Source organism: Xenopus laevis, chromosome 9_10L (genome assembly GCF_017654675.1).
Source record: "Xenopus laevis strain J_2021 chromosome 9_10L, Xenopus_laevis_v10.1, whole genome shotgun sequence".
In the NCBI taxonomy this organism is placed as follows: domain Eukaryota; kingdom Metazoa; phylum Chordata; class Amphibia; order Anura; family Pipidae; genus Xenopus; species Xenopus laevis.
In genome coordinates, this window is record NC_054387.1 from 50036424 (window position 1) to 50063317 (window position 26894).

General features: G+C 41.9%; 1 protein-coding gene across 1 annotated transcript in view; it reads left to right on the forward strand.

The window, feature by feature from the left end:
- The first annotated feature begins 1487 nt into the window (after nt 1-1487).
- Nucleotides 1488-26894, forward strand: part of map2k4.L (mitogen-activated protein kinase kinase 4 L homeolog) — a 34264-nt gene continuing 8857 nt past the window's right edge. Inside the window, exons 1-11 of the mRNA XM_018235435.2 lie at nt 1488-1527; nt 1634-1694; nt 3263-3519; nt 8179-8211; nt 15370-15463; nt 18589-18702; nt 20771-20945; nt 21676-21795; nt 22200-22319; nt 23367-23418; nt 24490-24617. Of these exons, the coding sequence (XP_018090924.2) occupies nt 1488-1527; nt 1634-1694; nt 3263-3519; nt 8179-8211; nt 15370-15463; nt 18589-18702; nt 20771-20945; nt 21676-21795; nt 22200-22319; nt 23367-23418; nt 24490-24617 (1194 nt within the window). The remainder of the gene's footprint in view (nt 1528-1633; nt 1695-3262; nt 3520-8178; nt 8212-15369; nt 15464-18588; nt 18703-20770; nt 20946-21675; nt 21796-22199; nt 22320-23366; nt 23419-24489; nt 24618-26894) is intronic.

Sequence of the window (26894 nt, forward strand, 5' to 3'; positions counted from 1 at the left end):
CTGAGCTTAGGGGCTGACTCACAATATACAGTACACATAGAATATAAATGTCACAATATAAGGCTGATTAATAATTAATACAGATAATTACTACATGGCAGTACAGAAACCAGTGCAATTAGCATCTGAATGTAATAATCAGCCTTGCAGCATCAGCTTATATTACAGGCAAACCTTATTTTCCATTTGATAATTTGTGATGACCCCTAAGCTTAGCTTCTCAACAGCTGCTCAGAGTCCACTGAGCAGACACTTTCCAAGATGGTGATCCCCTGTGACAAGTTTGAAGTCCTGGATCATTGCTGCTATTGTGAAGCTGAAACTTTAGGCTAAGTTCAGTATAAAAAATGTCATCCTTTTATGAGTGCTGTAGTGCTGATCTTTGTTGGAGGGAAATTGAATTGCATAGCAATATGATTTGTCACCTCCGTGCAGTGTTACCATTGATTCTTAGAGTAAATGAGGTACATCTGTCACAGCAATTTCCTAATTTGAAATAATGGGAACATCAGCAAATCAGGAAAGACGCTCGGGAATATTTTCTTCTTCTGTAAAGATGGTTATATGGTATATGTGAATGAAAGAGATTTTGCACATTTTCAATTAGGGGAACCTCTGGGTGTGCATAGAGTAGAGACTAGAACTCCTAAACAGGGTCGGACTGGAGCATTAGGGGCCCACCGGGGCTCCAATACAAAGGGTCCTCCTGGCAGTCATCAACGCCCAACCTCCAAACTCCACCAGTGTATGCATGAACTCCGCGGCGCAACACCTGTTGGGACAGCCGATCACGGCTTTGGCAGTAACGGGGTGCAGATCTGGTCCATCCTCTTCCTCCATCCCACAATGCACTGCTTCTCTTTACAGTAGTTCTTCAAGGTACATAGTTGAGTACAGAATCTCTTGTACACGCACCTTACAGTCTGGTGCGGTGATATTTCGACTAGGAAGTATTGTGTAGGACTTCCGAGACATGAAAATTTGCCTTACCTACTCTGTAGTGAAGCCATCCTCTCCTTTATCCCACAATGCACTGTTTCTCTAGTCTTTGTCAGTCTGGGCCTCATAGTAATTGGTTACTTGGTCACTTTTTGCATTGAAGCCTTTTAAGCTAGAACTTTCTCTTCAAGCATTTGAAAGAACAGAATAAAAGAATATAATTAGTTAATTCACACATACGGCCTTTGTCTTCATTTACTTCCAATAAATAAATCAGGTCATTTGGTATGAAATTGATCACTGTCCCTGATGTTTAAAGGAGAACTAAATCACCCCTAATGATGAGAAAGTCCCCGTCCACTTCCCTCCATTTGCCCTACTCTGCTGCCTCCTCACATAGTCCATTATTTAGAAAAGTATCCCTGAATGTTACACCAACTTATCCTTATTCGGGGAATGTTATCTTCAGGGGGGGGGGTTAGTTCTCCTTTAATGATTAGGGAATGTTGCTTGCTTACCTTTAACTCTAGCTTCATCAACACGGCACCATGAGGCTCAGCCAGATGCAGGTTAAACCAGCCTTCCATGGTAAGACCCTGTGCTGTGATGAAGTTGAATAAGGGAACTGTCATTGTTCCTACTGGCCCAATAAACTTGTCTTTTATCTGCAAAATACATTGTGTTATTGTCCTAGAAACCAACAAGGGGAAATCCCCTAACCAACTAATCTACAGCTACAGACACAAAGGAAAAAAGTATCTGTAAAGTCTCATTCTTTGGGCATTTTAATGGAAAGCTGAATGTCTGCTTCCATTGTGGGGACTTGAGGTCCTTGTGGAAAGATAAATTAAAAACTACAAGTAAAAAAGTACAATCAAAATGAATATGTCTATAGAATCCAAATAAATCCATCCCTCAACCTATTCATTAGCAGCGTCGGACTGCAGCCTCTGGGGCCCCACACACCATTCCCCTGCCCCCCCATCCGCAAAGCCCTCTCTACATCCCCCCCCGTGCGCACAAGCACGCATCTCTTTTCAGCACGCCAGTTTAGCCCGAGTTTAGGGAGTGAGTGCAGGGAGCAGATCTGGTGGCCCACCTGGTTTTTTCCCGGTGTCCCGCTGGCAGGGGCGATCTTGGCCTCTCCGCCACCCGAGGCAGCAGCAGTTGCTGGTCGCCCCCCCTGCGCTTACCTTTTTGCGCCTGAGGGGGTCCACCAGGGCAGCAGAGAGGGCCAGTGCACTAGCGCAGAGAGCCTAACTGCGCTCTCTGTGCTAGAAGAGCCGTATTTCCAGTTTAAAAACCGGAAATTCGGCTCTTAAAAGTACCGGGAGTGGCATTTTTGCCGCCCCTGGTACCTAGTGGGGCGCTGCCGCCTGAGGCGACAGTCTCAAGTCGCCTCATTGGTGAAGCGCCCCTGCCCGTTGGCCCAGTCTGACCCTGTTCATTAGAGAACTTCACCTCTAAGCACGAGGCATGGGCATGCCCGGATTCTTGTTTTAGCCGCTCCCGAGGCCGATTCGCGTTGCAGGGTCCTAGTGACCGGCAACATCGCACCGCAGGGTCCTAGCGCCAATAACCGCCACAATCCTCTGCAGAAGCATGCACCAAAACACTAGCGATTAGAGCCTCTTGGAATGCGGCTGGGCTGCATGCCACCCTAACTGTCTTGCCTCTCTAGGCCCGGGCTTTTGTGGCCTTGCCACAAACCCGGCCTGGGGAATATTGGAAACTGTAGCTCACAAATGGCAGAAAATCAAGCAGAAGGTCCATACACAAATGTATATACGTCAGTAACAGTCTTCTGTTTGACATCACTACTCAGGCGGTTGGTATCTCCTCACTATTGTTCAGCTGTTGGAAAAGAACAAATAGTAATGCATGAGGGATTGTTGCTGGCAGTGTCCCTTATGGATCCCACATTTAATAAAAATAATAAAGAGAGTTTTTTATAAATATTCACTTTACTCCAGGAATTCACGTCAGGATTGCAGTCCATCTTATTTTCACTGCATGTAAAAATACCTGAGAATATGACAGAAAGTAATTCCATAATATTTTATATTTGAATTGTTGTATTATCCCCCCCCCCCAACAGACAGAGCTACAGATTCCATTTGATGTATAAAATTCACTATATCTATAAAATCACATACATTTCCTACTCATATTAATGTACCAGGGAGAAGTGTGGCTGCTGCTGCGCCTCTTGGTTACACTGAGCAGTCAGTATTCACCTCACACATTCATTATTTATGTGGAAATGGAGGGACCGCAATAGCGGCAGTCGATAGGCCCTGTAATCCCTTACTTTTCCCACAAGGGGTCCCCAACCCATTCAGGTGGTTGCGGAGGAGGCGGGGTGGAGAAGACGTCATTTGGGGGGCAGGGCTCTGACGGCAGCGCAAGTGATTGTGGGAAGGGGGCAGGCACAGTGGGGGTTGCTGCATTGCAGCCTTCATTTGGTAGCGAATATATTAACAATGGCGACTTCCAACCCTAGCGGCAGCAGTGGAAGCAGTGCGGGCCTCGGATTCCAAGGGCAGTCTCAGCAACACAGCACAGTCAACAGCATGCAGGGTAAGCGGCCTCCGACCTGTCGCCCTCTGTATCCCTCAGTGTCATTCAGCCCCCCCAGCCTTTCCTCCTCTCTGTCTCCCAGTGACACCCAGTAACCCTAGTCTGTCCTCCTCTCTGTCTGCCAGTATCACCCAGTAACCCTAGTCTGTCCTCCTCTCTGTCTGCCAGTATCACCCAGTAACCCGTCTGTCCTCTCTGTCTGCCAGTGTCACTCAGCACCGCCAGCCTGTCCTCCTCTCTTTCTCCCAGTGACACACAGCCCCCAGCCCCCTAGCCTGTTCTCTCCTGTCTCCCAGCAACACCTGAAGCCTGTGCTCTCTCCCTATCTCTCTCGCTATCTCCCAGCACCTTCAGCATGTCCTCTCCTTTCTTTCCCAGTGCCCCAGCATCCCTGTCCTGTTTTCCATTCTTCAAGTGTCACCTGATACCCCAGCCTGTTCTCCTGTGTCACCAAGCACCCCCATCCTGTGCTCTCCTTAGTCTCCAAGAGTTTCTCAATTTCACCCAACACTCCAGCTTGCCCTCTCCTCTGTGTCCCACTATCAATCTGCCCACTAACCCATCCCTTCCTCTGTCTCCTAGTGCCACCCAGCACCTGTCCTCTTCTATCTCCTAGTTTTGCCCAACACCCAAGCCTGTCCTCTCCTATCTCACCCAATGTCACCCAGCATCCTAACTTGTCCTCTCTTTAGTTAACCAGTGTCACCCAGTACCCCAGTCATTGTCAACCTGCACCCCAGCCTACCCCATTCCTCCTAGGGTCACCCAGCATCCCAATCCTGTTCTTTTCTTTTTCTCCCAGTACGTCTCAGGTCTAACTCATTTACTGTCTTCTTGTACTCTCCCACTCCAGCCTGACCTTTTCTGTTTCCCATTATCCTCCAGTCTTTCTTCGGAAACTTTGCAATTTCACTGTTTCCCAGTAGCCCCCAGCTTGGCTCCTTTACTGTCTCCTGGAACCCTTTTGTCTAAGCATCTCACCTCCCCCAAAATCCACACAGTCACAGAGATACCCACAATGTATCCTTTTAGTATCCACCAGCACCCAAAGCCTCTAGCACCATGAAACCTTAACTCCCCATGTACTTCCTTTTCAGATATCCCCATTCTGTGTCCCTTCCTCACCTTGGGCACATCATGTCACCCATGCACCCAGAGTTACTATCCACTACCTTTTCCCACTTATGAACCTTCGATTTGCTCCTTTATTCTTTTTTCTCTTCACCCACCCAGTGTCTTTGTCTTTAGGCATCCATATGTGAGTGCATGAGAGTGACATGTGTTTGGGACCTCAATGGTGTATTGGTTCCTCTAGTATGCCCCCTTGCCTATCCTGTGTTGCTTCTATACCTAGCCTGTGTGGGTCCTTCCTCAATGCCCAGTTTACTTTGTCTGTGCAGTTTCCAGAATACCCCCATCAACCCTTTGTGTGTTCCGAGAAAGCCTCCTTCACCCAGCCTTTGTGGGTTCTCCCATTATGCCCATTCAGCTTTAGCCTTTGGTGGCTGTGCCAGTTCATCCCTCTGCCCTGGGTCTGCATGGATTCTCCTACTGTTCCTATAATGCCCTGGCTTGTGCGGGTTCTCTCAGTGCACCCCTTTCACTTAACTTGTGTTGGTTCTCCCAGTGCAGTGTGCACCCTTCTCCCTTGTTCTGTTCAGTTTCTCAGCAAGCTTTTAGGCTTGTTCCTGTGTTCATTGTTGGGGTGTTTATTATTAGTTGAAGGAAATGCTGGGCAGTGTTAGAGCATGGTGCTGCAGTAATGGTTATAATGAAAGATTAAAAAGAGTGGATATTTTTAGAAGCATGGGGGAAGCCATTCTCTTCTGCACACTTTCCTTTTGCTGATTTCTTATATATTAACAGTGGTGAGAGGTAGCAAGGAGTGCTTGCACATCCCCTTGCCTATAAGAATGAAAAGGCAGCAGTGCAATTGGAAGATTTATTGGATATTATAGAACTGTATATTTTGTGGGTTTCCAGGTACAGTAAATGTGACTGTCCAGTGTATCCGTTCCCTTATTGGTGCTTTCCCTATAGAGTCTGTGGGCCTGTATTTTGTTTTAAACATACTTCAAAGGAATGACAGACACTCAAAGATCCCACGGGCAAATTAAAAGACCAGCAAGCTTTATTTTGGGCAAACATAGGACTTAAAATAGACTTTTTTAAGTCCCAAATTTGCTTAAATAAAGCTTGCTGTTCTTTTACTTCTCTTGTCTGTGGAATCTGTGCCATTCGTTTGTGGTTTGATCCTTCTCAAGCTTTAAGCTGGCCATAGACGCAAAGATTCGTACGATCGGACTTTCCCACCTCCTGACCTGCCACTAACCATTCCGATCAAATAAAGTAGTGAAAGAACAGATCAGCCGATGTTCTGCCCCTGACAGCAATCTTACAAAAGTTATGGCTGACCAAAGCTAGTGACAGTCTCCCTCTGAAAATCGTAAGATCGGCAATACATGCAGAGATATTATCGGCAGCCGACAAAGTTCTTTTAACCTGTCTGATCAACCAAACGACCGATCTCCGCCGGACGAAAAATGTCTGGACTCTCCACACACGGTCCAAAAATCGTACGAATCCTCAACTATGGCCAGCTTTAGGCTTGGGGCATGTGCACCCACCCAGACCCCACTTGGTTCCTGGTGATCTAATCAACCTGATTGTGGATACACCCAATAGTTTTTTTTAAATAATAAGTTTAATATTCTTACAGTGATACTCGCACATTCATAACACTGGTCCCATACCGCCATTTCAGTATCCCTTTATATTGCACTTAATTGTATGTCGTGTGCGTGGTATATATTGTTGTGTCATTTCCTACCACATCTGCAAAAAGTCAGCCCCATGTATCAAAAGTCTGTTTTAAGCAGCTACGGAGCATTTTTTCTGGTCCCGTGAAAAATGTTTTACTGTGTATAATATAAGCAGCACAGATGTTTGTATGCACTGTTACAAAGTCAAAGGCACGTTATCATTAAAAAAAAAAACAAGTTTGGATTTGGGACTAAACTTGCTAGTGTAGGGTCAGATATCACTTTAAATTGTAATGTTTGTGCTTACTTACAGAAATGTAATCAAATTGATACTCCAGGTCTCTCCGTGATTAACAGTCTTGCCCTGCTTTATGGCTGACATTCTAGCTATCTTTATAACAGAGAATTCTGTCACAGTGGTCAGATCCTATGTGATACCCATTGTAAGCAGTAGTTCTGTCCTACTTTACGGCTGAGATCTAGCTATCTGTATAACAGAGCATTCTGTCACAGTGCCAAAGATCTGATACCCATTGTAAGCAGCAATTCTGCCCTGATTTATGGCTGAGATTCTGTCACAGTGGCACAGATCCTATCTACCCATTGTAAGCAGCAGTCCTTTCCTGCTTTATGACTGAGATCCTAGCTATCTTTTTTAATAGAATATTCTGTCACAGTGGCACAGATCTTATCTGATACCCACTGTAAGCAGCAGTCCTGCTTTATGGCTGTTGCTCTGTTATAAAGATAGCTAGAATCTCAGCTGGCAGGACTGCTGCTTACAGTGAGCATTTAGAGTGAGAGACGAAACTCAGTATAATAAAGAAGAAATCAAAATGCAGTAGTTTTGATGGACATACTTAACGACATTGAGCTGCACTATATAATAATGTTAGTGTGTATGGTTATTAAATAGTGATTTTATGGAATAAAAGTATTCGTGAAAAACTCCACATTTGAATAGATAGGATATCTGTGCCACTGGACGGTATGACATTTGTTGCCTTTGGACTGGAAATTCCCCAATCCATATCCAGCCCATATGCAGGTCAATCCCATTAGCTCTCACCAATACCACATATGGATTAGGCTCTTTTCAGTGGTCCTATACACAGAACACAGAAATGAGGTCAACTGTATAAATGTGATATTGTTATAAATCTATATGGATCCTGTATTAAAGGGTTTGTTCATCTTTAAATTAACTTTTAGTATGATGTAGAGCGTGATATTGGGAGACAATTTGCAATTCGTTTTTATTTTTTAATTATATATGGTTTGAGGTTTTTTTAACTTTTTATTCAGCAGCTGTCCAGTTTGCTATTTCATCAATCTGGTTTCTAGGATCCAAATTACCCTAGCAACCATGCACTGATTAAAATAAGAGACTATTATGAATAGGAGAGGGCATTTGTTGTTTAAATGGGATCAGTGAGCCCCCATTTGAAAGTTGGAAAGAGTCGGAAGAAGAAGGCAAATAATTAAAAAAAAATATAAAAAAATGAAATCATGAAGACCAGTTAAAAAGTTGCTTAGAATTAGCCATTATATTACATACTGAAAGTTAAATTGAATATGAACCATCCCTTTAAAGGACAAGAAAAATGTTTTTTTTTCCCCCCGGCCATAAGGTTGCAAAAGGCAAAGAGGGCTGCTGTATGTTGAAATTGATACAGCAGTCCTTTGCATTGCTTTGAGAATAAGAAACAGGGTTGTCTCTTGGATTTTGTTTACCTGTAGTTTCCATAACTCCGGAAGTGTGACTGAAAATTACCCCCCTCCCCAAGGCTTCTGTTTAAAACAAAGTCATTATTTCCCCTTAACTGTGTTGTGATGTTGTGCGACATGTTTTGCTTTGGTTAAATTGAACTGGAAATTTGTGTCTTTTTTGCTTCAGGCCTTCAGATAAACCTCTGTGACAATACACAAAGTAAGCTCTGATTTATTCTACTCCGTCTTCTGCTGCCTTTTCTATATCCCTCTTGGGCTATGGGAATGTATCCACTTTCATTTCCACTAACCATCCATGTACATGTGTTTTATTGGGGGGGTAATGTGTATATATATACCCATGCTGGCCAAGATAATCCAAATAAAGTTATGTTTGGGTACTAGCCCAAGAGACCACCCTTTAGCTGGGTAGATCTGTGCCCCAGTAGTTCTCCATCTTCTCTTCTGATTCACGGCACTTGCTCTGGGCTGCTGTTTGGTTTCTGAGCTGCCATGCCAAGAGTCCCTAAACTCAGGTAACTGTGAATTCTGCATTGGGATTTTATACTCTGCCCTGTAGCACCATCTTCTATGACAGATTAATCTAATTTTCTGCTTGAGGATTTCTGATGACCCCTAAGCTTTGCTTCTAAGCAGCAGCTTAGAGCTCAATGAGCATGTGCAGTGCCACTGGTACCGAAAAGATCTAAGATGGGGAGTTGCTGGGGGCATATTCAAAGGCCTGGATTGTTTCTGTTTTTGGGCTGTTGAACCTCTGGGCTGGTACAGTAAATTCAGTATATAATATGCTGCATTTATAGTCAAATTAATGTTTAGTTTGTAGTTCTCCTTTTATCACAGGTGTGTATTACCCCTCTATGGGTATATTGTCATTGGAACCGACAAACTAAATCTTATGTCTTGCTAATTTGTCTTGGGGATTTTTAGCAAATAGAGTTCCATGTATTGCTCCAGTCAGTAATTGGAGACGGAAATAATCATTCATAGCGATGCAGATTTTTGCCTCCGAATTCTGACCAATCACAATGCTTGTTTCCCAGATTCACATTCCAGATCCTTGGGTCCTAAGAAGGACCAAGTCTGAGCCCTTAAAGCCCTTAAAGCGATACCGACATGTTCCTATAAAAATCATAGGAACGTGTCCATATAGTGGGGCTGGGGGCAGCTTTGGGGGCTTTTAGAGGAAAATATTTGGAATGTGTTGGTATTGGTTTAATGGGGACCTGTCAAGTATATGTAAATTAATTTTATGCCTGTTTATTATGTTGGCACCTCCGTGACAGGTATATAACTATATGGGAGTTCTTGTATAGAAGACAGTGTCTGACGCAACTTTCTAACTGATGGCGAAACACTGCAATTTTGGGTGAAAATTGGTGCATTCTGGGTAAAAACACCCACAGAGAATTACAACAAAGAATAGAACTTTGCACACTGCACTTGCTTTTGTAAGTGACCCCTTTAGTGTACTGTTCCATTGACCCAACGGATAGACCTGTGAAAATCAAAAGGATTCTTCTACAGGTTCAGAACGATGGGCTTGGTTTACCCCTATCGGTGCCTGTGGTGCTGCTGGACTAGTACATTATTCCTAATTTTTCTCATGCATATGATGCTCTTGATGTACTTATCACTTATATCTATCTCTATGTGTATATATGTATATATATATATATATATATATATATATATATATATATATCCAACTAAAAGCTGGTGCACACAAAATCCAATACACAGGTCACTGCCTGGGTGCTGGTCATAGGTAAATCAATAGTAAGCGCATCAAAAGAACCGCACTCTTACGACTTTTTATGGTGCCAAACAAACTAGTGTTTTATTACGACGTTTCGGCTATTCACTTAAGCCGTCATCAGGAAGTGTATGTGTATATATATCAGCAGGAGTTTATATTCCATTGTTTGCCAAGGAGTTAATTATTGACTTTAGAATAAACCTTTAATTAAATGTCCAATGTTAATTCCTTTTTATTAGCCTCCCAGCGGAGTAGACTGAGCTGTGCTTCTCCCATAATTTGCATGGATAAAAACAGCCATTGTTTTCTGTACTTGTTAGATGGTTATACCGGCAATTAAAATATTGGGTTATCGGCTGTGATTGGACTACAAGCCATAGTGCCATTCCATTATATCCTTCCTTTTATTTGATTTCATATTACTTTTTAATTTACTGTATGTTAGATTGCGTGGGTTTTGGTAAATAGCTTTGTTTGTTCCACTCCGCTGCCTTCTCCCCCTCTCCTAGCTACCTTTGGCACCAGCACCTCCAGGCTAGTTCTGTCGTTGTGAATGAGCCTTTTAAATAAAGGCTAACTTGTACATCAAGGTTATGGGTCTATAGACCCCTGCCATAAGGTAGATACATACTTTCTAAAACTATCTTTCTTAACCTGTGTCCCCTGATGTTTCTGCTCTACAGCTCCCAGCATTCTTCAGTCCCTTTGGGCTGAGTCAGCAGCTTATTGGCTTGTATAAGCCCATCAATTGGCCTACTTCACTAATACTGGTCTGAAAATCCAGCCAGATATCTTTGTCAGGTTTGATGCAGTCCTCAGCCAACATGTCTCTATAGACCCTGCTGCGGGTAACCAAGTTGAAATCTGCTTGTTTGGACCTCCTCAAACAAACCAATCTCACCATGTGTGGTCAATTAAGGATCCTAGTTGTTGCTAAAACCACCAGCATCCCATGGGCAGCCATGAACTAAAACAACCTTCTTGCTTCCAACCATGAAAGGTCCTGAAACAATGGCAACCTAGGCAAGGCTGAGTGTGCAGAATAACATACTAAATAAAAAGATTGTCACATAAATAGTCCCTTGTGATGTCAAAATGCCTTTTCCCATCACCACTTTCATGAAGGGCTGAGCAACCAATCGAATTGGCTCCCCAAGAGCACTACAATGGTCCAATCACCACTTCCCAAGTGCCTTCTTCACTCTAACTCCTTTTGCCGTGGGCAACTGTCAGCTCAGGAGTTATGTAAGATTTGTCAGCGTGAGCACTACATACTTCTCAGTCTGGTTTTGAATCCCTTTACTCCAAGGAATCTTCATTTGACATTAACAGTACTGGGTGTGACTAATTTGGCATTAAATAGGCAAATCTGGTCATTTGTATCCCGTGTCCCTAAACCGCGAGTATGTGCAAAATCAGGGCAACAAATATGCTGCGCTGTATCTTGTATTTGCTGGTATTGCCCATAGAATAGTGGCCAATACTCACAAGACACATCAGCTGCCTGTATTTCAGAAAGGCTCATTGATATTTCCAGCATGGCTACCTGGGGATGAAATTGACTGACTAATTAAGAGAATGGAGAAGATGGAAGTTAATGAAATATTATGTTACAGAATGCTAAACATGGACTATTCATGTGATAACGACATCCCATTGATTTAAAGGCAACAGAATTCTAAAGGCCAACTAGACTAGTATTTTTGTATACATGAAATAAAAAAGAGCTGTGTTTCCTGACACTGACTGTGCAGAAGAAATAATATATTTGTCCCTCTGTGCTGGGAATATGGCCCCTCCTATCTGTAGGCCCAGGTGCATCGCCGGGGTTCCAGCACTTATTTATAGCAGCCGGCAGAAAATAGTCTGTAGGAAGTGGCACAGAATAATCTCTAGAAATATGCGGAAGGCAAATCTCCCACCTGCTGCAGCCCAGGGGCCTCAAGTTAGCACTGACATACAAGACTCTTGCACTGAAAACGGATCCCACAGGATATTCATGGTCAAACTACAACTCCAGCAGGTCTTTGCCATTGAATTCTTTTGCTTTCCACGTGCAATTGTTAGCATTGTCTTTTTTATAGCAATTTTCATCTCTGGATACTAAAATAAGCTAATTCTGGTTTATTTACCTCCCAGTACAGACCATGAGCATGGCGGTTCGTTCTGAATTGTGCTTAGTGCAGAGGAATACCTATGCTGGCATAGTTTTATGTTTCTCTCTGTACAGGCTATGAGCAAACTTAGGGGGCTGTTCCTGCTGAATTGTGTCTAGTACAGATGAATACACGTGCTGGCATAGTTTTATTGTATCTCCCTCTACAGTCTATGAGAAAATTTAGGGGGCTGATCCTGCTGAATTGTGTTTAGTACTGAGGGATACGTAATCTAGCATAGTTTCATTGTATCTCTCTGTACATGCTGTGAGCAAACATAGGGGGCTGTTCCAGCTGAATTATGTTTAGTACAGGGGAATACCTATGCTGCCATAGTTTTATGGTATCTACCTGTACAGGCTATGAGCAAACTTAAGGTGGCCATAGACTCAAAGATCCGCTCGTTTGGCGACATCGCAAAACGAGTGGATCTTTCCCCGATATGCCACTAACAGCATGGCTATATCGGGGGTAATTCGAACGTTCGGCTGTATGGCCGAACGATCGAATTACGATGCGCCAAGGGGCTCCGACGGGTCGGTCGGGTAAAAATTAAACCTTCCCGATCGATATCGTGGCCAGATATCGATCGGGAAGACCCGTTTGAAGCCCCCATACACGGGCAGATAAGCTGTCAAATCGGTCCAAACGATATCGGCAGCTTTATCTGCCCGTGTATGGCCACCTTTAGAGGTTGTTCCTGCTGAATTGTGCTTAGTACAGAGGAATACCTAATCTAGCATAGTTTCATTGTATCTCTCTGTACAGGCTATGAGCAAACATAGGGGGCTGTTCCTGCTGAATTATGCTTGGTACAGGGAATACCTATGCTGCCATAGTTTTATGGTATCTATCTGTACAGGCTATGAGCAAACTTAGAGGTTGTTCCTGCTGAATTGTGCTTAGTACAAGGGAATACACCTGTTTTAAAGTGGTGGTATCTACCCTAGATAAGTTTACTTTGCTGCAGTGTGTATATATACATTACATATGTATAAGAGAACACCCGGCTGTATCCCAATACTAGTGCACTTTATCTAGCTGTCCCTATTAAATCATTTATGGACAATTATAAATAATGTATAATTTCCTTGCTCGGCTGTCTTCATGCAGAAGGAGTAATGGGGGTGTCACTGATTTGCTCTTCCTTTGATACCCCTGTAGCTTTCTGTGGTGGCTCAGAAGCCAAGGCAATCCTAGGCGTGAGTGCAGAGAAATTATTTATACTAAGTGATTACATGCTAAGGGCACGGTCCCTTTTATCGGAATGCCAGTGCGTATTTACCAGCTCAGGAGTGAGTCACCCTGTAAATGAGTGACTTGTGTAACCACTCAGCGAGACACTGTGCCCAGTGAAATAACTGGATTGGTGCTCCGGAGCTTTTGTACTGGCCTGTGCGCTGACCCCTCAGCTTTGGGCACAAACCTATGCACAGGATGGATTCCTGGCATACTTCATTCTTGGAGATGTCAGCACATGAACATTGCTTCGCATTGCTTCGCTCCTTCTTGTAAATAGCTTCGGGCAATCGCCTTTATTTCCCCATTGTTGTGTTGCTGCTGGAGACTGGCAAATAGGATTCCTGGAATATCACGTGATATGTAATGCCTCTATTGGCCGTGTTCCCTGCTTGTGCCAGGTTTAATAGGCCTGGGTAATTTTACTGATGTGGGGATCTGCAGTTCTTATTGGGTTTACTGTTGCATTCTGTTTATTTAGGGAGAAAAAGTGAGTTTATTAAATCGTCTTCAGCTTTTCTTTATTATTAACAGTCTCTTGGCTGCGGTTGTGTAAACAACCACAGTCCACAGGCAAGTGAATATTGATTCTGCAAAAAAGGGACAACATGCCCACACATTTCAGAACAGTCAACTACTTGAACAGGCTGTGAGCAAACTTAGGGGGCAGTTCCTGCTAAATTGTGCTTGGTACAGGGGAATACCTATGCTGCTATTATTATTAACATGTATTTTTAGAGCAACAACATATTGCGCATACTTGGTATCTCTCTGTACAGGCTACTATCAAACTTAGTGGGTTGTTGCTGCTGAATTGTGCTTAGTACAGGGGAATACCTATGCTGCCATGTTTTTTGGTATCGGTCTGTACAGGCTATGAGCAAACTTAGGGGGCTTTTCCTGCTGAATTGTGCTTATACCAGGGGAATATCTATATTGGCTTAGTTTTATAATATCTCTCTGAACTGGCTGTGAACAAACTGCCATTACATGTTGCCATTGCCATGGATTGCTAGGCCACACCCCCTTCTGTCTTCTTGTAAGGGTAATGGCCCACAGGGAGATTTTGTCACCTGCAATAAATTTGAGCTGCTGTGGGTGACAAAGCTGTCAAAAATGCTTTTTTTTTAATTTATTTTTTTTTATAACTCTTTATTTAAGTAGTTTTATGAATTTTACACAAATAATAATTAGGACAAAATAGGAAACATAAGAAAACAGAAAAAAAAATAAAAAAAAAAAACATAGGAAAAACAAAAAAAAAATTATACAGTTGAGAAACTGAAGTATGCAAGGTTGTGGATATGATTGACTAAATACAATAAAATATCACAGTGTCATAAGTTTACACAAGGTGCAGCCCCACTCTACATCAAAGTTTGGAGTATGGTATCTGGGTGAACCAGTCAAAGAGTGATATGGAATTAGGAGGTGTGGGTCTAAAGTATCGCAGAAAAATTGAAAAATTGAAAGGAGGACTTAGTGCAAAGAGGCCCTAATCAAAGAACGTAGTCGTGGTCAAAAATGCTTTTTATTGGAAGAATTTATATGCCCGAGGACCCATATCACTTCCCAGTCAGTTCTGAATAAGCTGCTCGGGTAAGTAGTGAAACATCTCCAATGTTTACTCAACAATTCCAGTTGCTCTAGATTTACTTATGCTAAATATAAGGAACTTGTTGCTAGCCAGCTTGATACACAACCAGCAATAGCTGATAAATAAAGCCAAAGAAGTCTGTAGGTTGCTAACTGGTGCTGTCATCCTACATACGACTTGGCTAAACCATTTAAAACAGTCTAGTGCAGTTGTGAAACAACCAAGTTTAATAATGTAGTAAGTTTGTTATTTTAAGGGCCATTGACATCAGACAATGATAAGGCCCTAAAAGCATTTATATGTAATGGTTTCTTGGCCTGCACTGTTTAAAATGTAGCACCTTTTCTAAATGTGTATAGTTTGAGGCATTATTGAATACATGGAACCAGGATGGGGTTCAAATAAATGATGACTGACCACAACACAGTTGAATACAAATTCACAATGATAAAAACCAGGACTTCTGCTTCAAAGAAAATCTGTATACAAATACAGGATTGGGATAAATCGTATGTCAAGTCCAATAAACCTTTTCGTTTTTGGTTTTATTGGTTCTTTAACATGCTTTTCTGTAAAACTACTAATATCCCCTTTTCCCCCCCAATTCAGGTAAACGCAAAGCACTGAAGCTGAATTTTGCCAACCCGGCCTTCAAATCGACAGCAAAATTCACACTGAACCCAACTATTCAGAGTACCCACGTGTAAGTATTTCCGCCAGGGATCCCTGTTATTTGGGGACAGACTGATCGCCTGTTGCGCCCGATGGCTCTAAAAGGTTTATTTATAGGACTAGTGCTTGAGAAGTCAAATTCAATTTCTTTCTCCAGAGTGAGAATTTGCTTTAAAGCATAGGCAATCCAGGGGATAGTGATAGGCATTAGAAGCTCATTATCCAGAGCTTATTATGACTTTATGATAACCCTTGGAGATACAACAAGGCTTAAAGGAGAACAAAACCCCAGGACCTTCCCAAGGCCTTTCCAACATTCCTGAACTGTATTACCAGGTAGTCTCACAACTGTACCTGACAAGAGCAATGTGTGGTTGGCAAGCACCACTTGATCTTTGGATCATCTTCTCTGCAAGGTCACCAAAGGAGCATTAGCAATTGAATCCAATCTGGACATGGTTTCAGCTGTGCATGTTCAGTGTCAGGGTTCTGAGTATGATTGTTCTCCAAAGTTAACAGTGAGGACTGAGCAGCAGGTATATGTTTGGCTGGTAATAATTGATTTACTTCTGTACTCCAGCCTATTCGATGCTTGTCCCACAACCCATGTACATAGCTTAGCATATAAATGGAAGAGGAAGGGCATGGAAGGGAGTTTGAGCATTTTCCAGCACCTGCATGAAGGGTTATAGGGCACAAATAGGAATGTATCTGGAGAATGATGTAGAGACCTCACTATGGGGAAAGGGGTCTTACGAACAAGAGTACTTTGCCACCTTTTGACAATTGCAAGCACTTATCTGGCTACCATTGCTGGACACTATGTATGAAGATCATAAGCCATCCGTGAATATGTTTGGAATAAGTGCAATGTCTAGATGTCTTAAGCCTGAGTATTTCCTTTTGTTTGGGAGAGCCATCTTCATAGGCGGAGGGTGATCTTTTTGTTTGAGTAGGCTAAAGTCTAATGTTACATCAACAGTTTCTTCACCTGTGATTTTTCCACTGGAGGAGAAACAGCTGATTCAGCCCCATAGCCTAAACATTAGCAAAAGTTATATTTCACCTGAGCACACAGGGTGGATTTTTGTCTAAAAATGCACTACAGTATGAAATCGGTCCCATAAATGGTCTGACCATCTTCTAGCTGATGAGCCCACAGAATGCATGGTTAAGTACTAAGTCGTTTTCCACTTGCCATGGACAAAGCCCAGACTATTTTGAAAATAATATTCATAGGACTCATCAAAATTATAGAAAAAATTCAGTTCATCCACATTACTGTAAATCCGGACCAATGATTGGTTTATTTAACATTAAAGCATGTTTATTGGTCTACTTTCACATAAACCACAAGGGATGTGTTAGCTGTCATTTATGAGAGATCTTATATATAGAAAGTATAATGCAGATATATTTTGGCCCCCTTGCAAAAAACAGTATTTGCCTTTTTACTGCAGTTTCATGTAATACAATATAATAGTAAATGAGGTTAAGAAAAAAAAACTTGCATTCAACCATCAACACAACATTTGTGTGTAAGTGAAAGTAGCCAAACTGATCTGTTAGGTTAGCTTATCCAGAGGAAGCTGAATTGAACTGATCCAATAGTTGCTAATATTCCCCATGTACTGATAAGAAATGTTTTAGCTAATTGTATCAAATAATTGTTGCAAATAGTAACAGTCCAGATGCTCTTGGATCACTGCGCTGCCAGACTGAACCCCATAAAAAACCGTAAGAAGTAAAAGATGGAAAGTAATTGAAAAAAGGCTTTGTTTATGGTGAACAATCTGAAAATAACTTGGCTGAAAAAAGTGTTTGGAAGGTGAACAACCCACTTAGGGAAACATTCACCAATATCCAGTCACAATGGTTCCATTGAACTATTCAGGTAGGTGATATCTGAAAATGTGATGTGGTCACAGTGTTACCATAATGACTGCATCACATTTTCACAGTTTCAGCTAACACTTACCTGAATAGATCAAGAACTGCCATTGATGGAATTTATTTTTTGTGAAATGTAAGTATGAAATAATCCCCACATACCAGACAAGCAGGTGGAGGATTAGCATCTGATTTGTCTCTTGGCCCTGATCCCCAACACCCATCCTAGGTAAAGCTCAGTCTCCCCTATTCCCTAACTGTGTTTGGCACTCATATCCGCTCATAAACTTTCCCATCCAAAATCTCAGTGCAACATCTCATGATGACATCACTGGAGTCACCAGGTTAAGATTTTTTTTTTTTAAAGACACTAGTCAGCAGAACCCTATGCCCCTCCCCACAGACAAGCTCCAAAAGATACATAAGTGAGACAGAAGATTTTTAATTTTCTTTAAATTTTTTAGGCAAACCGGTTTGGAGAGGCTTAGCCTCCCCAAGCCTTAATGAAAATCCACCTATGGCCATCTTCTTCTAGTTTAGCACATTTATTGCCATGATATCTCTAGCTTTCTGAGAAACCAATATTCGACCAACAATCATTGGAATAAGAGCAGTTGAAGAATAAACACTACCCAATGATAGGTTCTAACTTGGAGACAAGCATTGATTGACCTGTTTCACGCTAAATTTAAATGTACAATTTTTGCTATATACCTACCATGGATTTATTGCTCTGTCAAATGTCAAAATAGAAATGACATTATAGCTGCAATAATGAAAGTCGTACAACAGTAAAGGGTATTTTACCATCATAGTTTGGGTGCTTTTTGATCATTCTTTTACTATTATACTAATACTATACTCTAGACCACCTAGAGACCGTTCTGAGGATAGTTTGGCCTTATCTGAGTTTCTTCCAATGACCTTTGACTGGGAAGAAGAATTATTTATAACGGGAATACCTTCAGCATCCTCTAGACCTTTTTAGGTTAACGTGATGAGATACTTGAACAAGCCTCTCCATTCCAAGGGTTCTGTGTATAACATCTGCTATGAAGGCTTAAATGGAATTTGTCACCAGATCTTGTAGACCTTGTTATTATTTTGTTTTATTTTTTTTACTGGTGTTGATGGGACTAATACAACTTCATCCGAATGTTCTTAGTCCCTGTATCTGCTATTGAACAGTTTCATTATAGTGCTTATTTTATTTATTCGTGTATTTAATCCTCTTCCTTTGTCTCTCTTGATTATTTGTCTTCCAAGGATGCACAAACTGGACGCCATCAGAAAACTTGAGACATCATACCAAAAACAGGATTTGCGGACGTCTGGCGCGAAGGCGTTGAGCACAAATGAACAGGCAACAAAAAACAGGCTGTACGTGCCCCGATCAGTTGGTCTGAATTGGAGGGTGGGGGAGAAAGAAAAACTAAATTAAAAATGTTCATACCCCATTGAGTGCAGAAAAATAAAAGGCATGTTTTAACAATCAAAAAATGTATTTGGGAGAGGGCAGTTACTTTGTGCATGTCACATCCTGTTTGGGCTGCTAGTTTTTTCTAACAGGAAATGAGGAGGGGTTTGTAAACGTGCAGGAGGATATGAGAAGTGGCAAATGTGGTAAAGAACTTGGATCAAATGCAGATCATTGCTTTAATCATTGGACTTTTTTTTTTTTTTTTTAAAAAAAACCTTACGAGCATAGCTCGGAAGCGGTGGTGATTGGACTAAGAACATTGAATCATCAAGCTACGTTCTTTGATATGAGAAGTGGGTTGGTGCATGAACAAGGGAAAAGGAGAGAAGACATGCCTGACATGCAGTATCTAGTAGTGCTAAAGCAATGGTTATTCTTGAAAATGTTTCAACATTCATCCAATCGGCTTCTTCAGTTCAGCTAATTGGTGGGGAATTCATAAGCATTAAAAAAAAAAAAAAAAAAAAGGGAGATAAAATTACCAATATCCATTGGCATTGGTTTCTTATTCAAGCAGATGTTAAGGTGACATATTACACGGGTCTGTAAACGCTGACAACTTGACTGATCTAGGCCAGCAATTTACTCTCCCCTGTATGGGGCTTTGGGAGGCCTGACCACCAATATGTGGATGAAAATTTCGCAGGTTCGAAAATGCCATTGAATGAGAACCGCGTCACCGCATTTATAAGGTCCTGACTACATTAGACACCATGTACCCAACATTTCTTTGTTTCGTCTTAGGTGTTTTTAGTGTTCCAGCTTTTGGCTCAGTGTGTTTTGTAAAAGATTTTGATCTTTGTTGAAAACTATCCTTTGTTATTCCGATATTCATCTTTACCTACCGTTTTACAGGTCACACCTGCAGTCATTTGAAAAAAAGAACACCTGCCCAAATGAGTTTCATTTGACTGGATCATAATTATCTCAATGAGTGTCCGCTAAAACCTGTTTCGATTAGTTCATTGGCCCCATTGTGATTGGCTCATGATAGTATCATTAAGGCAGTGGTAATCCAACTTTGTTCTGTTTAAGCCTCACTTAAAAGTTCAACCTTTGGCTGGTGTTCCCTTGAAGGCCCAACCTTTGGTCAGGTTCCCCCCGTAGCTCATGAAATGCATATGGAATTGATCAATCTATCAGCTATTCACCCATAGTTTCAAGAAGATGTAGGATAGTAAATACATATTCACGCCAAACTGATATTCCAACAGCCCCCCAAAATGTCTACAGGTTGACCTGTTTTACAAATATTTATTGAAATTGTATATGAATTAGTCCTCATGGGGCCCCTATACCTCTGCTTCCTCTGTAGTTATGCCCATGCTCATAAATATATGTTCCTTTTTAAGCATCCTGTTGCTGACCACATTTCTATCTGCTCTAGTTTAATGTCGAGAATCTGAGATATGTGCCGTGCAATCTTGGATGCAAAAAAGCAGCCATTCTATATAATGCATGATGTTTTGCTGCTCCTGATGGCTTTTACAGATCTGTGATATTGAAAACCAACCCTGGTCGAGCTTTAAATTGTAATACATCTGTTTAGATTCACTAGATACATACACTCTGTTCTTGGCTCTCAGAATCACATTAAAGAAAATCTGTTCATTGGCATTTAGATAGCGCTTCTGCTAATGCCAACGAGGCACCAGGGAATATTGGATCTTCATGAGTTTGTCTTGTTTAATTGATGATGCCAGTTTTTCCCAATTAGAATTTTAACTCTGGTTGTTTCGTGATTAAAATTGCTGTCTGCTGTTCTTTTGTTTCCCTCAGAGAGTACAGTATAAGGCTATAGGTTATTATGCAGTGCAGACAACTCCTCCGTTTATGAGTGGTGCTGCCATATTGTTTGATGTTGGATAAATGTATTTGTTGACAAAAGAAAAAACTTAATGTTGTTGCACTTAGCAAATCTGTCATTTGTTGTGTCACAATTCTAACAGTGGTTGTTATTCCCAACAGAGAGAGGTTGCGGACACACAGTATTGAATCCTCTGGAAAATTAAAGCTGTCTCCAGAACAACATTGGGACTTCACAGCAGAAGACTTGAAGGACCTAGGGGAGATTGGCCGGGGAGCTTATGGCTCAGTTAATAAAATGAGTCATACTCCCAGTGGGCAGATTATGGCTGTTAAGGTGAGTTGTGCCTCTTTTAATGATCCTCATCAGAACTCAAAATATCAACTATACTGCACTGGGAGGAGGTGACTGTGTATCCCCACCCCTTTCCCACCTGCAAAGAAAGTACCTACCTCAGATACCAAGGGAACCCACTGTACCTACTGCACTGGGAGGAACTATGTATCCCCACCACTCTCCCACCTGCATAGAAAGTACCTACCCCAGATACCCAGGGAACACACTGTACCTACTGCCCACGGAGGAACTGACTATGTATCCCCACCCTCCCATCTTCATACAAAGTTCATTACTCAGTAACTCATGGAACCCACTGTACCTACTGCACTGGGAGGAACTGTGTATCCCCTTCCCTCTCCCACCTGTACAGAAAGTACCTAACCCTGATACCCAGGGAACCCACTGTACCTGCTGCACTGTGAGTGACTGTATATCCTCACCCCTCTCCCACCTGCACAGAAAGTACCTACCCCAGATACCCAGGGAACCCACTGTACCTACTGCACTGGGAGGAAGTGACTGTGTATCCCCACCCCTCTCCCACCTGCACAGAAAGTACCTACCCCTGATACCCAGGGAACCCACTGTACCTACTGCTCTGGAAGGAACTGACCCCTCTCCCACCTGTACAGAACTTCTTTTCCCCAGATACCCAGGGCTGTAGCTGGAATTGGTTCCTGACCTGTAACTGAAGTGCGGGCTAATATGTGTTGGTTGTTAATTGCAGAGGATTCGCTCCACAGTGGATGAGAAAGAACAGAAGCAGCTCCTCATGGATCTGGATGTGGTGATGCGGAGTAGTGACTGCCCGTACATAGTCCAGTTTTACGGAGCACTATTCAGAGAGGTTGGTGCTCTGCCCCTACTAAAAACCTATCATGATTCAGTTGTAGTCTCCAGACCTCTTCCTGTCCACTTACCTTCCACCCAGAATATTATATCCGTTCTCATTTCACTTAACCTACTTCTTTCCTCCTTGTATTAAATATCCTTTTAGCTTCCAGTGTCCCGAAATTAAATGCAACTATTGTACCTAGTGACAATTCTGATTCTTGTGATCTTGAGTAAGGTAAACCTCAATGGAGCACTGTACTTTAAGAATTATAGCCATCCCTAAAACATAAGGCCCCTGCGCAGGCTTCCCTCCCCAAATGAACTCTTGAGAACAACCCTGCACCCTGTTCTGTCTCACTTTTGATGAGCTATAGTGTATGCAGAGGCAGTCATGATGTGGCTTTGCTTTCCTTGCAGGGTGACTGCTGGATCTGTATGGAGCTCATGGCTACCTCGTTCGACAAGTTTTACAAATATGTATATAGTTTTTTAGATGACGTTATTCCAGAGGAAATCCTAGGCAAAATCACTTTAGCGGTGAGTGTGTTCTCTGCTCCAACCCCTACACATGCGTGTCACATGTCCAGACTGTGGCACAATTTAAAGGTGAAATTCGCCTTTGCGTTTGTGCAGGTTTTGAATGGAAGCAATCTACGCAACTTTAAATAAAATCATATTTTAAATTCATAAAATTGAAATGTAATTATTTAATATTAATGAAAGGGGACTTGTCATCCAGACGTAAAAAGCTGTATAATAAGTTATTTTTAAATTAGACCTGAAACCAAAATTCTTTTAATTAAAACATCCATACTTGCTGTAAACTCATTTAAAGAAGACATATAGGATAAATGAAATCCCCCTAATATTGTAGGCAATAATGAATAATATATGGCTCTGGTTTCCCTTTCGGCTAAAAATTATTCATTAATTATTATTCATTATCACTAAAACTGCCCCTTTATTGGAGCTCCCTATAGATCTGTTATGGTCTCTGTCCGTATTTTAAATGAGGGGTGGGTGTGTTCTAATGGTCCCTGCCAGAAGCACAGTAGGAGGGGGATAGCCAATCACAGCCCTGCAGTCACGCAAGCAAAGACTGGCTTCAGGTCAGCCTAGCTGCTGATTGGTTCATATCCTACAGTGTAGAGTGCCGTCGGCTCCCCTGCATAGTCTGGGGAAGGAGGCAGCACGTCGAGCAGAAGTGTGGGACTAGTAGGGTTTTTGAATACCTTTTCAAAAAATCAACCAGAAACACTGCACTTTCCTATATTTAAACTAGTTTAATGCACTGGCACATTCTGGTTTTTCCCACAATACGTCTCCTTTAAAATTCTCAGCTGTCAATCATCTGTTGCCTATATGCCTGAGGCACATCTATTGCTTTTAGTTTCATTTCTGCCCTTCCTTGATGTTGGTGACCTCCCTTTTTAATTGATATAATTGCAAAGCCAGCGAAATACCTGCTCCTGTGACTCAGAAACATTAGAGACCAGTTAGACCTAAGGGAGGGGGTATTATTATAGGTTTTGTGACTGCCATTTCCCCTGTGTTCATCTCTCTCATCTCTTTCTCATTCCACAGACTGTGAAAGCCTTAAATCACTTAAAAGAAAACTTGAAAATCATTCACAGAGGTGAGTGTGACTGTATGTTCTGAGAGCTACATTCCAGCAGCAACCTGTAACCAGACACATCCAATGGGAACTCTGGGAACTAACCAGCCTTAACCGCAATGTAAACCCAAAAATCACATTTTGTCTAATAAAGGAAACTGTCATTCGAAAGCAACTGACCAAACGACAATCATTCACATTTTCAGTAGTTATGTGTAAATGTAATTGCTAGATTGCAGTGTCTTTCTGTCTTTTTTTTTAAGCAGTAAAGGCTTGCTTCATTGTCAAAACCAGCAGTGCAGCAAGGGACAGACACACACTGCATTTAATAGCCATTACATTGACTCGTAACTTAAAAGCAGTTTTGTTGTTGTTGACAAAAGCATTGTGTGAATTGTGATCAGGCAGATTGATCTGTACTTTTCATTATGGACATATTAAACTATTGGAAAATGTCAGTTGCCTTTAAAATTAGACCGTAATATTTTGAGAACAATAGATTGTTGCTTTTGATTTGTCCTGGTTTTTAAAATGACATGGGTTTAGATTAGGATGCAGGGATACGGCTAGGGATGCACCAAATCCAGGATTCAGATTTGTCTAAATCAGGCACAAAATTCTGTGTTTGGTGAATCTCTTGTCTTTATGCTAGGAATTTACCCAGAGCTTATTGGCTCTTGTGTAGGGTCCTACTGATGGGCTGCTCAACTGATAGGGCAGGGTAGAAAAGCCCGTCAGGCGATGTCTGCCTTGGTAGGTTGATGCATTCCTCTCCACACAGGTCTCTATTACGATCCATTAGTTCACGACTTTGCCACATGTGCACAAGGTTTATTTTAGTCCACTGAATTCTATGAGAATAACCCAGTGCAATCTCTAGCAGGAAACAAGTGGTGGGAGGGGAAGAGGATAGATTTTTAATATTTTTAAATATTTTTTGGTACCAGGACACACCCCATCAGCAGGTCATTTCCTTGTTTTTCAACCAAACCGTCCTGAATAACTTCCATTGGTTGATATAGTAATTTACTATTAGAATATTTGATGTCTAAGACCTAAAACATATTGAGTTTATCTCTCCTGTTCATACAGACATCAAACCTTCCAATATTCTCCTGGACACAAATGGAAACATTAAACTCTGTGACTTTGGCATTAGCGGGCAGCTGGTGGATTCCATTGCCAAGACCAGAGATGCCGGTTGCAGACCTTACATGGCAGTAAGTGATGTCCTATGTGCACCTTATATAAGTCTCTAAATAAAAGGGCTTTAATAATACAGGGACCCAAGTTGCTAATATTGTATCAATCGCCCACACTCCTTGCTTTCCACCATCTTCAATTTTCATAGATGTAGTTATCCAGAATGCTTTGCATTGATGTGTGAATGAGGAATGAAGTACTAGGGTCATGCCCTGAAAAATATGAGGTAATACACAATTAGTTGGAACATGATTCTAAGGGATTGGGCTAGTCTTATTCACTGATACTAAGCATGTTATAATCTCCTATTTATGCCAAGGCAATATCTTCAAGAAGTTCCTCCAACACCGCAAAAACATACAGGCAGGTTTATTGGCTCCTGATGTAATTGACCATAAATGTGAATGTGATAGGGCACTTAGATTGTAAGCTCCACTGGGGCAGTGACTGATGGGAATGATGAATAATCCCTATGAATCACTTTTAATCACTTATAAGAGTAAATATTCAATATATTTGCATTGTACCCCTTAAATCTCCATGTGTGTTTACAAGTGACTAAATGTAGTGGATGTTGTCTGATGTCACAATGCAGATCAGTCTTTATTCCTGGACAGATTCCCACTATATCCGTTTGGGAGGTGGCTAATTTCCCCTTCCCGGCCCAGAGAATTGACCCTTGTTTTCCATATCGGGCTGTGACTCTCTCTCTCTTTATTGAAGGCAGACAATGTGCTGCCTGTGACTTTCCAAGCCAAGTTTGGGAGTTAAGTAGGGAGAACTGCAGCCCTGGAGCATCTCCACGTCACTGGGAACACGTTGGGTCATTCCCAGCATGAGTTCAGGGGACAGGAATGTGCCGTCAGGACTTCCTATCCCAGTAAAAAATAGCCACTGACATCTGGTGCTCTGCTGGGAGGGTTCAGTCAGGAGTTGTTAACCCTTAACTAGGAATCTCCACAAAACCAATTAGGACCGCTTCAACTCATCACCACTTAGCTGCTCCCCTGTAGTGCCGGGTGCTCAGTCCGCAGTGTCCCCACTGCCAACAGTAAATACACGAACAGGAGGGCGGCACTCCGGTAAAAAACAGGTTTTTATTGCTGAGTACTGTAGAAATACATAGGCCTTACATGTTTCGGGAACACCTTCCCTTAATCATAGCCTATGATTAAGGGAAGGTGTTCCCGAAACGCGTAAGGCCTATGTATTTCTACAGTACTCAGCAATAAAAACCTGTTTTTTACCGGAGTGCTGTCCTCCTGTTTGTGTATTTAACCCTTAACTAGGGTCTAGGCAGGAGCCAAAATAGGCTTTAGCTGGCTATATGCAATTCATATCTTTATATCTTATCAAAGGTTAAAGCATGCTGAGAGTCCAGCAACATCCAGGATGTTCTTTTAAACACTGATCAATAAAAATGTGCCCCACCTGTTATGGACCACCTGATGTTGAGAGCATCATTATCCTATCAGAACCCTCCTTTTTATACACCGTATTTTGTCATGTGATTAGAGGTGGACACCGCACACCTAGCACATTTTGATTGCCATGATGTCTGTCGTGACAGCCATTGTGCATTGTTGTTCCAGTGATTGCTGGGTGTTAGAAAGGGGGACATCTGAAAGAACATAAAAATACAACAGAATGCTTTTAATTTTTTATTAAAATATCAATGTCTACATACTTAAACTTTATTTAAGTTGAACTACCCCCTTTTATATCAGATGTAAGACGTGGAAAAAGTTGATGTCATCATGACACTGATTAGATGATCACTGCCATTGGTGGAACAATATAAACTGCCAGTTTGCTCCTCTAGACCAAGTAGGCACCTTATTGGCCTGTTAACTGCACAAAAAAAGTTCTTCCTTAAGGGTAGAGGCACACAATGCTATTTGGGAGAGATTAGTCGCCCAGCAGAAAATCGCCCTTTCTTCAGGCGACTAATCTCCCCGCAATGCCTTCCCGCGGGCTAGAGTCTAAATCTCCGGCGGCATGGCACTCGGAAAACACCACTAAAGGGGTGGTTCACCTTCAAGTTAACTTTTAGCATTTAAATAGAATGGCAATTTTAAGTAACATTTCAAATGGTCTTCATTATTTATTTTTTTTATAGTTTTTTTTTTTAAGTATTTGCCTTTTTCTTTGGACTCCAGCTTTCAAATGGGGGGTCACTAACCCTATCTAAGGCTACAAATGTATTGTTATTGCTACTTTTTATTACTCACCTTTCTATTCAGCCCCTCTCCTATTCATAGTCCAGTCTCTTATTCAAATCAATGCATGATTGC